The 13473-nt window shown below is 42.8% G+C and overlaps 1 protein-coding gene across 1 annotated transcript in view; it reads left to right on the forward strand.

Annotated features, from left to right (window-relative positions):
* Positions 1–258: 258 nt before the first annotated feature.
* The window catches only part of GALNTL6 (polypeptide N-acetylgalactosaminyltransferase like 6), a 515167-nt gene continuing 501952 nt past the window's right edge, over positions 259–13473 (forward strand). The window contains exon 1 of the mRNA XM_052779102.1: positions 259–1075. Coding sequence (XP_052635062.1) covers positions 938–1075 — 138 coding nt within the window. The 5' untranslated portion in view covers positions 259–937. The remainder of the gene's footprint in view (positions 1076–13473) is intronic.

Below are 13473 nucleotides of genomic sequence, written 5' to 3' on the forward strand. Positions count from 1 at the left end.
GTCCCCGGTGCGCGGCAGCGGCAGCAAGCGGCGGCAGTGGCGGCGGCGGCGCCGCCGGGCTCCGGCCCGCGGTCCCCGCGCCGGGGGCGGGGGGCTCCGCTCCCTCCCTCGCTCGCCGGCCGGCCGGCGCGGGAAGGCGCGGAGGCGGCGGATGGCACACACGGGGCGCCCGGGATGAGGGGACGCGGCGGGGCGGGCCCGGCGCTGCCCGCCCCCGGCCCGGCCGGCGCATGTGGTGGCGGGGGGCGCGGGGGCCGCCCCCTCCTCGCCCGCTTCCCCGGCGCGGAGGGGCGCGCTGTGCCGCGGCGCCGGCCTCCGCGCTCCTCTCGTATTTTTTTTTTTTTTTTTTTTCATTTGAACTCTTGCTTAGCAATTTGCGCGTGATGAGCTCATGATGCCGCGCCCCCCCCGCCCCGGGCCCGGGCAGGCAGGGGGACGTGAGGCGGGCGGGCGCGGCAAGCCGCGGCGGTTCCGCGCAGCGCTAGCGCTCCCGCGGTGCCGCGCAGCCAGGAGGAGGGGGCGCTCTCTCGGGCCGGCGCTGTTCGCTGCGCTCGGGTCGTAGGGCTTTTTCCCTCTTTTTTTTTAATTTTTTTTTTTTTTTTTGCCTCCCCCTCCCGCTGTGTGTCTGGTTCTTTGCCGCTCCGTGCGCAGGTGGATCCATGAGCTCCCGCGGGAGCGGCACCGCCGCCGCGCAGCGCCGCGCCGGGGCGGGGGGAGCAGCCGCCAGCTTCGGCCCCGCCGCCGCCGCCACCACCGCGGGGGGCGGCCCCGCCCGGGCGCGGGGTGGGCGGCCGTGAGGCGGGCGGGCGGGCGAAGTTTCTCCGCGGCGCCGGGCCCCTCCGAGGGACAGCGGGGAGGGAAGGACCTGGCCCCGTGGTGCCGGGGTAGCTGCTGCTGCCACCGCCGCCGCTGTCACTGGAGCAGCCCGGCTTTGGCCATGAAGAGGAAACAGAAGAGGTTTCTGCAAATGACGCTGCTCTTCACCGCAGCTCTGATTTTCCTGCCCGACATCGGCCTCTGGTCTCTCTACAAGGAGAAGCACCTGGTGAAGCCCGCCGAGCCTGCCGAGCCGCAGGTAGGTGCGAAGCCGCCCGGGAGCCGCTGCCCCGCGCCGCTCCGCGGTGCCCCGCTGCGCCGGGCGGCTGGCGGGCTGCCGCCCCTCGGGCCGCCGCCCCCGCCCTCGCCCCCTGCGGGGCTGAGCGGGGGCCCGGCGCCGGCGGAGGGGTCCGGGGGGCGGCGGCCGGCGGCGGGGTGCGGAGCGGTGAGCGGCAGCACGTGTGCTTGTCCTGCCTCCGCGGTGGAGAGAGAAAGTTGTGGGCGAAGACCTGAGCCCGGCGGGTTGGGTTTCCCTGGGAAGGGCAAGGGCAAGCTGGGGCAGAAGCTGGCTGTGAAATGAGGAGGACGGGGGACTTTGCACGCTTCGTTGGTTAGCCGAGGGTGTTGCTGGGCTCCAATCTTCCTTACGAGAAGTGGAGTTTTTACTGCAACTTTTATTTGTCTGCCTGCCTGTAACGCTTCTTGAACTGATGTGTGGCTGTATGTCCGCTGAAATTGCTCGGGATCCGTCTAGGTAACTAACCGCCTAGATTTTTTGTTTCCTCTTCCCTTCTGCTGAAAATTCGACAGAAGGGACTGACAGTCTTTCTCTCTTCTGAATGTTGCTAATGTGCCCTGATACAACTACGCTCTGTGTGTATAACTGCTTTTCAGGCTGATGTCACAACCAACTTTAAAATACTTCCAGTTTACAGTCTCCTCAATCACCGTTATTAATAACAGCAGTTGACATAAGCTGTTTTTTTCTTAAGTTATTCTTCAACTCGCTGGGTTTATCACGTATGGCTCGTAAATCACGGCATGACCTGTATTAAGTGAAGTTTAGTTTTAGGGAGTTGTTGTAATGCAATGCTTTAAAACCCTGCCTGTAATTTACCAAAGCTTGTATTTGTTCTGTTCAACAGTGCTATGCTCCTACACTGTAATTGTCAGTGTAATATAAATATGACATAAATATTTCATACATCATTAGTAAGAAATTATGGGATTGTTTGATCTTTTAGCTTGTTTACCACTTGCATAGCCTTTATGTTAGAGCATATTAGACAGCATCATGTATCATTTTAGTGTATTAGTAGTCTTAAATTCAAAGGTCATCACCCATGTATATAATGCACTTTCCACATACTAAATGTATTATTTAAGTTACCGGCTTCAACTGAACGATAACATACTTGATTCTTTGTTAATATAGCTATCCGTTACAGAAGTTAGTCCTCCAGAGTATCATAACTGGTTAATGAAATATGCTGAATGGAAGACACTTTATTACTACAGGAGGAAGTTAGGGATAGCTTCTTAATTTGAAGCTTTGTCTTTCCAATTGTTTTAAAATGCAGTAGGTGTCAGGTGCTAGATTTTAGTAGGAAGTAATTTCTGCTGAAAGAAAATTTTACATGATCATAAGTGTCTGTCATTAGTTTACAAGGTGCGTACTGTAGTCTTTGCAGTTTCTAATTTCCTTTGTGATTTAGGAAAGCTAAGGTATTCAATGCAAATAATTTCCATGTTTGTTGCACGGCTCTTTGAAAGACACATGCCTTGACATAAGATGAAATTTCTAATGTTCAAGGCTGTACTCTAAGTAGAGCATGACTGGACAGCACTCAGAGGGAAATAACTTTTTTTTTTTTTCTTTTAATAAAAAGTTCTGGGTGAAATGGTGGAAGAAAACCTTGGAGGTCAGCAGCTGAGCATACATGAAAGGCTAGTGAGACTTGCTAATGAGACCCCAGCAAATTTTAAATCCTAAGTTTTCTGAAAGGGGCTTTTTACTAGCTTCCCTTTCTCTCTTTTTGTCCTTTTCTCCCCACCTGAATACTAAATAAGCAGTAATGGGACTGTTTAATGGGAAAACAATAAAAATGAGCAATGAAACTTTGAACCTTACAGCTGACTTTAATGTAATTCCGTTATCAATGTCAGAATTGAAGTCGTGTTGGCAATGTCATTACCCAATGAGGATAGCAGGTTGAAGTAGAGGTGAGTAATGCAATTACAGTACTTTTGTCTTTTGATGTGCACGTTATAACCCAAAACGCATACAAGGAGCAAGGGTTGAAGTACAAGTTTTGAGTTCAACTCCTTTAAATATAAAGGAAATTGCGAGAAGATGGTCAGTGTATTTCTTTGAGACTATGCTAGAAATGAGGTCATACTAGAAAAGACTGCATTAGAAATAGTGAAATAGTATCATAGTAGAAATATAACTTTTTTTTTTCCCCTGCTAATTTAGTAGGAGATGCAAGAATTTGAACACTCATTCTTTGCCCTTGAGGTGTTCAATTACTCGATACTTAGTATGACTTAACACAAGTTTAAAGGTCAGTCCTACTGAACCTGCAGCAGACTTTTCTTATATATTCTAAAGCTGTGTTAGGTTACATAGGTAGGTATGTATGTGTGGTCAGCACATGACAGTGATGTGCAGTCAGACTGCTGTGGTATGTCCTGACCATGGAAGAGGGGCAGAGCTGTCAGTGACTTTAATGAGTTAGCCATAGGCTGAACTGGTTTTGCCCTCATGGGTAAAATGTGTGTGTGGCGGTATTCTGACATTGGCAGTAATGTTTATAAACATGCCATCTTGTTTTAAGACCAATTAAATTAATGTTCTTGATTGTCAGGTGTTTTTGAGGAGATGGCATGGTGAAATTCTGATTTTCTGACTAGTTATAAACGAAACTTTCCAATTCATTGCTAAAGTAGACATCCCCAAACTTCCCTGTGAATGAGGGCTCTGTCAGCCTCTCCCACCACCTCAGCTGCTTGCCATAGCACTGGAGCGAAGGAGGAGTAGCAGGCTGATGGAGGAGGCATTGATATCCTGACAGCAGTAAGCAGAGAAGCTGTTCAAAAGCAGTCCACAATGCAAAAATAATCTGTTTCTATCAATGGCAGAACAGTGTCCCCTGGGGACTGGGCCATTCCCAGTGCCTAGAAGACGGCACTTGTGCTCTTTAGTGCTATCTAGAAATTCTAATATGACAAAATAAGTTGGCTTTTTATTCTTTAAAATAGTGCTGCAATAAGTTACATAAGAGTATTTTTTTGTCTTCGTGCAAATTCTGTTTTTGAGCAGAGAAGCTGCTCTTTAGGAAAGATTAAAAGATGAGAAAATGGTATTGACAACCCTGATTTCAGACAGCATCAATGATTTTGATCACTGTACATTAATTCTATAAGCATTATTAACCTCTAAGTGTTTCATACAAGCTTCATTTTTTTTAACCTATCATGTTTTCCTAAGGTTTTCACTTGCGAACTTGATAGGCTTGATCTTTATATTTTGATAATTGTTGGTTACTTTTGGTTTATCACAGTATTTAAAGTGGAGCTTCAAGAGTAAAGGTACTGGGAAACAGGGAGATGACAACTGAATGAAGAAAATGCCAAATGGAGTTGAAATGCCTTAGGGGTTACTTCACTAGACTGCAAAGTCAAGCACACTGGCACCCCATAAAAACAGAAAGAAACATATCTCACAACACTTATCACCAAATACCTATATTATGGACACTGGAAAGCTGCTGCAAGAAATTTGGTTCTTTTACGTGAAGTTATTTTTCATATATTGAAAGTATATAAACAGACAAGGATAAAGCCTTACTGTAGCCAAATAAAGTAGCACTAACTTAAAATTGGATTGAACAGCAGCATCTCTTAGTCACAGATGCTCTGTAATACTTTTTCACAGGTGTATTACTGAAATGCTTTATGATGTGTAAAGTAAGGAAAGAAGGTAGACTTCTGGCTTTGTTTCACTTATGCTTTGGCGCAGTGGTGCATGCTACTTTAACCTCCTGATTTAGGCACTTCTGCAGGAGGAGCCCTCAATGGTGATGGGCCTTTTTATTTTGGTGCATGCACAGTGCCCAGAGCAAAGACCAAAACACACCCATGCTGTGAGGGGAAGGTGTTGTTCCATGGGATGGAGTCATACTCTCTTTCCCTTGTCCTCTAAATTCTGTATTTCTGTCTGGTTAGCCCCATGATTAGGTCTTTCTCTTGGGATATGTGAGGTACAGATTTAAATTAACTCCTCAGGATAAGGAGAACTTAGTTCTTACAAATCCTGGGCCTGTAGTGTAGTTGGCAAACAGGCACAAAATCTACCTTCCAAACCTGGTGGCTGTGAAAGTACTGACTTTGGCTTCTGAATCCAGGAAGCGGTTTCAGCCTGAAATCTGTCTTGCAAACAGTCATGAGTTTCTGAAGTCTGTGAAAGAAGTAAAAATTTAAATTTGCCCCAAAGTGCAACGTTTCCTACTGTTTAGTACGTGGGTTCTGATAATCATAATTGTTCCAGGACAGTTAACTCTGTTTACCCACTATTGATGCCAGTGAAGTACAAAGCTTGGTTGCTGAATTCTGTTTCTGGAGCTGCATAAAAGCTGCATCTTGATTCTTACCCCCCCACTTAGCTGTATTTCCCTTGCTTTTCCAGTTGATTTCAACAGCTACAAAATCTTGTACTAAGTATGGTTTGGTTAGGACACAAATAGACAGCTATTTCCTATGATTGCACTGTCAGGACACTGTCAGTTATGTATTTAGTTCCACTGTTTCAGTTGCTTACCTTTGCTTTTACCACAAACTTGGGAAGTGGGAGAGTTTTGTTTCTCTTTAACAGAGGAGTAAATAGAGTGACAAACAGGCCCAAGTCTACAAAAGTAGCTGCTTGACTGTTGCTGACGTTAATTTGTACTATTTTGGCAGAGTGCGTGGCCGACCATAAAAGTACTGATTAAATGAAGCCTCACTTTCTGTGCTCAGTTTCTCAGTTTCTATGCGTGTGCTGTTCCAAGCAAGCCCTCATTTCTCTCCCCAGAGCAGCAGCTGGGACCTGGTGTGTTCAATCCTCTTTTACTCTACAGCCCTGTTCATTGCTGTGCCGGTGTGTCAGCTCCAAGAGCCCCTATACATGGCATGGCAAAACAGAGCTTAGTGTCTTAAAATGCAGTGCATTGGCAATCTGCATTTGCTGTTTAAGTATGTGACAGTCATACAGTTAACACTTCTGTAATTCACTTCTTTATCTGAATTGTTCATGTATAATTTTTTTCCCCTGTATAGATTGGAGCCTACTGAGGAAAATACCGTTTGAGGTCTAAAACCTTTGTCACTTTTAAGATACAATATTATTTTTGGCAATTAACAGTATGTTTCTGTTGTAGTCAGTATACCAGAGGGAGCCCTCCTGTGGTTAATTTAATACCTATCAATTTTCAGGAATGTTAATAAACAGAGTATATCTTACAGGATAAAATGGACTGGTTTCTATATTTAGTTTTCTTTTCATTTAACTTGGCGTTTGTAATGCATTTCAGCTGATAGTATTGTGTGTAGTTACCTAGTTACCTTTTTTTTTTTTTTTAAGCACAATCATTTCAGATTAATCCAAATGAAAACACAAGGTCAAGAAACTTCCGTGCATGCCAGCATTTGGACTTGTAGAAAGACAACGGTGATGAGGGGGACTCCATGGCCTTATTGAAGCAGTGGGATACAAGATTGCTCACTGATCAGGGGGACATATCTAAGCTGTGTTTTGTTTCCTCACTGGGACATGATGCTCACTTCTTTCCTAAACTTTCTCATCTCCTTCTGCAGGGAATGTAGCTCTTGTGTTTGGGTCCAAGGAACTGCAGCGGTACCGTAGTGGCATCCCAGTTGGGAGCCAGACTGCACTGTGCCACTGCACCAGCCGTTCTGTGGAGATGCAACTGTGTGTGTAGGCAGGTGTCTGTTCACACATATAGAAGAAAGAACAATTCAGCTTTTCTTTCTTTTTTTTTTTTTTTTTTTTAATGCTCAGACAGGTAACTTATGGTCTTTGTCTAGCAATATGCTGATGCACACATTTATAGCAATTGACTTCAGCAAAACTGAGTGTATGCTAACTATTTTGATGGATCAGGGCCAGGAGCAGACATGTTTGGTTACTTTAAATAAGGCTGAAAAAAATTAAGTCGGAGGTTGACAAGTTAAATACAATGCAGCTCTGGAATCCCAAGCTAAAAATCCTACATCTATCGTAAATGTTCCTCACTGTCAAGAGACCAAATTACACTGAGTGAAAGAAATAGCAGTCCCAGCTTTTTAATGTTTCTTTAAAAGGTGAAAAGGCTTTATTAGGAGATGTCAACCTGCTGAACCAACTCCTTTCTGAGAATTCCAGTGTAAACTGGTTTTTAAGGTCAAGCTCTATTGTGATTTATTGGTTTCAAACTGGTTTTGACAATTGTCATGTTTGGAGGAGTTTCACTGCCTGATGGGCTTGGCTGGGTAATCGTTCTCAACATACATCTTCAACAGAGAAATCCTTTCCCTCTTCTTTATGAAAAAATGCTATAGAAGAGACCTACTTGATGAGGTTTGCTCCAGAGGTAAAGGAGAGGAAGAAAATCTATTGCAGGAATTTAATAGGATTTCATGCTTCTCTTTCAAATTCTTCACCTTCATTTCCATAATTTTCACACGTCTTTCTTCATAGAGAAGATGACATGACTCCAAGTCTATGCAAACACGTGGTGATTCAAGTCAGCTATTTAATTGCCAAACTAAACAGCAATATATTAAGAGAATTGTAAGAATAAAAATAATGAGGTGTATGTGCAGCTAACATAGAAATATATAGGCTACAATATCCCACTCTTTTCTGGATGTTTGTACTCAGCAGGGTCAGAGTTGTCATGTTCCTGTTCAAGGTAGTGTTTCACAGGGACAATGTTATCTTACACTGCCATTTTAAGATCTCTTGGCAGATCTTATTGAAATAATTTCCTATCCCCTCTTTCTCCTGGTCACATCTTGTTTATTGAAGACCTCTGCCCTCGCTTTTGGAAGCAGTCACTAGCTGAAATACGAGGCTGTCATCTAGCCACATGTGGATATAACAGATAACTACAGCATCCCTTTTCCCCCATCACCTCCAGTTGTTGGTTACCATCCAATGCTTGAACTTTTCAGCGAAATCTCTGGTGACAGAACATAACGGCATTTGACAGGTCCTTCACTGGATCATTTGAAACCACCTCCACAACGGTTTAAGCCTATCTGCCAGACTTTTCCCTGAAGTAGTTGAAGAATATTTGCATGTCTTCTTCAGAGCCATGTGAGTAGTAATCACCCGTGAGAACAGCAGCAACAAGGAGTTTGGAGATTGGTGACATCTGGCTGTGCCGTGAACGTGCACTGCCCCGAAACTTCTGTCAGGTTTGTGCCAGCTAAGAGTTACCACGTCCAGTGCAGTTTCCTACACTTTGCCTGTTTTGTGGTGGTTTTTTTTAATGCCAAATTTACAGTGCAAATTGGACATAGTAGGCTAGAAAATCTGGCCCATACGGCTTAAATGTTTCATCGATCAGCGGTAAACCATTGATTCTGTGCTTAAGATGCAACGGCGATTTAACAGTTTACTTCTGTGCTGTACAGTGGTTTATGACAGGATGTGATACTGCTAAGAGATTTAGCTAGGCGGAGTAATTACCTGAACTAGAATTTGGTCAGGACACCAATGTTAACACAGGGTGCTTTAGAAATTGGATTGCTCACTGAAGTGTGTAAGTGTAGATTTATCAGACTAACTTAAGGTGCTCATTTGCTTAAAGAAGCATAATTTTTCATACTTCTACTTAAAATAGAATAACAGATGAGTTTATTTAGAAAATTTTAGCCTGTTTATTTATTGTTGCTCTCTGAAAATAGTTTTCTGTAAATTAAGCACTAGGAGAATGCAAACAAATGTTTAGCACAAGCAAGAACATTTTATAGCCAGCCTGTGACAAGTTCTGTTTATAGATGAAGATGGGGAAGAGCAAGGGCTCCCTGTGTCTCTGTTCAGAGCCACTGTCTGGGAAACACAGGCCCTGCCCATGTGTTCCTGCAATGTTAACGGCTTCTGTAGGTGAGAGAATTTTATCCTATATGTTTTTGCCTCACTGTGATTAAAATCTCCCAATTTTGCATTAGATAATTGTCTGTCACAGGCAGTTTGTCTTTCTGTCATCCAATCCCTGGGCTAAAAGTTGTGCTTGTAACATTCGGGTAATGCTGCTGAAGGTTTACGTGGTTGTTTTGGAGAAGACAAGGTCAAACAAGTGGTCGTGTACTTGGGAGGTTTGAGGTATTCCCACCCACAAGAGTTAGCTCCAACAGATACTGGCCACTGAAATCTCTCTTCTGCACAGATTAACTGTACCCTTGGCAAAACTTTGCCAGTCCCTGGCAAAGCCTGCACAGATGCAGCATTAGTTAGCCAGAGCTAGGTAACTTGAGAAGAGACTGTAAATTGTACCAAATCTTGTGCTGAACCAGTATCCTTCAGTGGTTCACCAGCTCTGAATCATCTGTCTTGCACAGTACATAACACACGGTTTAATGCAACAGTCCACTTTTTTTTTATATATAATTTTTTTTATATGAGAGGCAAAATACCTACTGTGACCCTTCAATGGAGAAAGCCCTCTTACTTTCAACATAGCAGCACACCTCCATCTCTTGCCTCTTTCTCTCCTTTTTATTTGCTTTTTGGGGGAAAAACACATTTCAGTTTCTTTAATGTTTTTGATATCTCATTTGATTGCTGGGTAAATTATTATATGGGATTGCTTGAATCTTGGAAATTTTTAGATTGCTTTTTCTACAGAGTAGTAGTTTCACATTAGCATGGGAAATGCATGAAAAAGACACATTGATGCCATCCTGCAAGAAATATATTGCTATTTTTCAGGCTCTGATAAATGACTACATTTTAAGTTGCATTTGATATGGATACAAAATGAATGACAGGCTTGAACGGATGTTGTTTTTCCAGAATAGCTCAACGTAAACTAAAGTGACAGTCAAATTGCTGATTAAATTTTGCAATTATAACACCAGTATAAAAATGTAAATCCAGAACTTTTATGACATTAAGTAATGAATTCTCTGCTAAAGTTACAAAATCGTTAGAGATGCAGCATACATGGACATAAAAAGTACTTGGGATGGCTGTAAAAATTAGCAGAAAACTCAAAAATGACATGCAAAAGCTTCACAGCAAAATATTCCTGCAGTACATTTAACCTGTGTTTCACATCAGATTAAACCTTTTTCAGCATAAGGGCATCCTTGACATAATTGCCAATGATGGTGAAGCAGTGGGAATTTCTCCAAGTATATGGAGACACTCCTCCTAATGATGGTTGGATTTTATTTTGATCTATATTACTTCTTGTTCTATATAGCAGTCTTGAGAGAAGGTTTAATTTCTCCATTTTCCCTAAAGTAATCCATTTAAGAGATATAAGCCCAAAGAAAGCGCAGCCAGAACATATGTATTAGCCTGTGCTTTGCTAACTAGAAAGTGAAATTGCGTTCACCTCCACTGACTGCCTATACTAATAGAATTTTAAAATCAAATCGAAAGTTGTCATCTTCGGCACTGCAGACTGCCACGCCATGTGTGCAGGAAGGGCTGCAGAGGAGGGCAGGAAACTTCTGCAGCTCCGTCAAGGAAAGCAGCAAAGCTGCAGAGGGCTGGGAAATAAATCTGACTGGAAATACAGTCCACTACCTTACGTGATCTTGCCCCATCTTCCCTGTCTCCTCACTTCATGAGGAGAGGATGCACCAAGAGAAGTAAAGATGCTGAGATGTTGTTTAAACCATCCATATGCAAAGCGTAGAGAGAAACTGCTTGGCAAAGAGTTGTTATTGACATGAGACTTACTTTTTGTAAGACTGAGGTGGTATCTCAGCAAATTACTACTCAGAAATTCCAAGTGCTGCAGTTCATGTGCTGACCCCACACAGAGTAATAGTGCAGTCACTGAAGATAAAGGTGTTTTCATTGAAGCAACTTCAATATGAATGACTGAAAGAGAAATTTTTCTTCAAATGCTCAAGACGCATAACAGACGTCTCCTTCAGAAGCAATGAAGAAAAATTGTATTATATATTGGGATAGGGGAAATGGAGATGGCATCATGCTAAGCAGCAACCTGCTTCTGCATCTGGAATGGATGTGCATGACAAATTAACACAGGAGATCAAGCCCAGGACATGTGTATTTACTGCCTGTGCATGTTGTAACCCCTTCAGAGAGAGGTCTTGGAAAAACTTGCCTTTTTATTGTATTGTAGTAATGTTTGTTCTGTGACTTAACGAGAGTAAAATCTTACTGAATTAAGTTTAAAACTAAAATTCAGTGAATTCAGACTCTTCTTCAATGCATTTTAAAGAAATTATGAGAATAGATTCTTCAGAAATGGCTATTAGTGTGGGCTTTGAGTTTTTCTGTTTATTTTTATATATATGTATACACACACTTGTGTATGTTTGTTTATGGGCAGGAGGAGGTGAGGAGACCATCTTTGCTTCCTACAGGGAGGAGTTTATTTTTCTTAATGTAACATGCCCTAACAATCTTAAGAGGAATGGAATGATTTTGTGAAAGACACAATGCAAATACATGGGAAAGTGTATGTTTATGAGTATAAATTCAGTCCAATCTACAGTGTCTTTGGCATTTTCCAGGGTTTTTTTTAATAAATGTGGATTTTTGGTTTGTTTTTTTCTCTCCTCCCTCTTTATGCACAGATTGTGTGTAGGCTGGCTTTATGTTTGGTTTTTGAACAGCGATAACTTTAGATGATCTACTGAACTTTTTTCCCCTCTCTGCTCGAAGTCTTGGAATATGTAGGAAGTAAAGATGTTGGCTTATTTCATTTATGCCCTTGTTTCTTTCCAATCTTTCCTGTTAGTCGTTTCTACTCTTTAGACAATGGACACCCATATAGATTTCTTTAGGACATCATACACAAGGTTGTTCAAAAAAATACTTGCCCAGGGCTGCTGTCTTTACAATATACTTTGCTAACCTGCTTTTCTCCTGACATGTGTGACCTAAAATAATCAAACGACTGAGCTTCTCTTCCACTTAGTAACCTTCTTCATATCGCAGATTAACCTCCAATTTACTGATCTGGTTGTTAGAGAGACCAGCTACTCTCTTTTAATGATAACGGAGAGTGAGAAGCTGCCAGAGCGTTAGGATGGAAGTGACAGGAAGGAAACATGAAAGAAAGGAAAACGTACAGCCAGGAGAATAATAAGGACAATACATCCCATCAAATATATTTCTGGAACTTCTAAGTCATGTTGCTGTCATGTTTCTTATGCCTTCTCTTTCATGTTGCTCTAATCTGCATCTCTGGCATATCTTGTTATCATATTATTATTTTTTTAAATGCATGCTAACTGCAACCTTGCTTCTTTATTCTAATTTATTATACCATATTAGTAAAGCTGCTTTGGAATACCCTAGATTAATGATGCATTTAAACTGTTTTAAAATGACCCTGGGCTAGGTCAATTATTGAAGTAGTGCCAGTGAGGAATATTTTATTTTGATTGCAGTAAGCTCTTAGTTTTATGTTAACAGCATCGTACAAACATGACCAGTGGGCTTTTAATGTTGTAGTGAATTGAAAATGTGTGAATAAAGCATGCTTCATATTTGTATGTAGCAAACTGAGGTTCCTTCTCAAGAGGAGATTATAATCCTGTTTTCTTCTGTTGTATGTGTGGTCACCTTTTTGCACTAGTGCTCTGAGAAACCAAGCTTGCCTTTTTGATACAAAGGCAAAAAAGTGCGGGTGCTGCTTATGGCACATTAGGTGTTAGTGCACTCGCCTCTGCTATACCCCCCCCCCAGTTTAACAGATCCATGCTACCACACCTGTACTTGGACAAAACAGTCTCTCTCTTCCTTTGCAGCCTGAAGGTTGGAAGGAGCAAGTAGTTCAGGATGTTTCGGTGTGGGAACTGTAGCTTGGTGTGATGCATTTTGAGCTCCTACCAAAACCAAGGGGAGATTCTTAGTGGGGCCGCCTTACTTCACTTCCCGATGCTTTGCGGTGTTTTTATGTCCGTAGCTGGAGACAGGCTTTGCAGAGGATGTCCGAGGAACAGCAGTGCATGTGGAGAGGAGGGCCTCAGTTCCCCCCCAGTGCTGTGGACACAAACAGCGTTGACACCTGGTTAATATGCTGACACGGCGCTCAGGGTGGCCTCCCTGAATCACGTTTGCCATGGCTGGGCAGAGTGTGGTGTCAAGCAGTGTTTAAATGTGAAGTGATGTAGCCCTTAAGGTGGTCTGCAAGGTACCTCAGGCTGAAAATTGTAAAAAGAAAGTGTGTTTCATGCCTAGCTTTGGTACACAAATGGGAAATTTGTGGTGCAGGGTGGGAGAATCCTCTAATACAGATTATTTCCCAAAACTTTATTTGTAAAAGCAGTGCCTTTAATTTTTTTTTTCTTGTAAAATTCACATCCTTCATTATTGTGCAGGTAACTTTGTATTTCTTTTCCCTTTTAGAAGTGCAAAGTGTTACTTGCTGCGTTCTGCTTTAGAATTGAGCTGGAACAAGG

This window comes from Harpia harpyja, chromosome 2 (genome assembly GCF_026419915.1).
Source record: "Harpia harpyja isolate bHarHar1 chromosome 2, bHarHar1 primary haplotype, whole genome shotgun sequence".
NCBI classification, from domain to species: Eukaryota; Metazoa; Chordata; class Aves; order Accipitriformes; family Accipitridae; genus Harpia; species Harpia harpyja.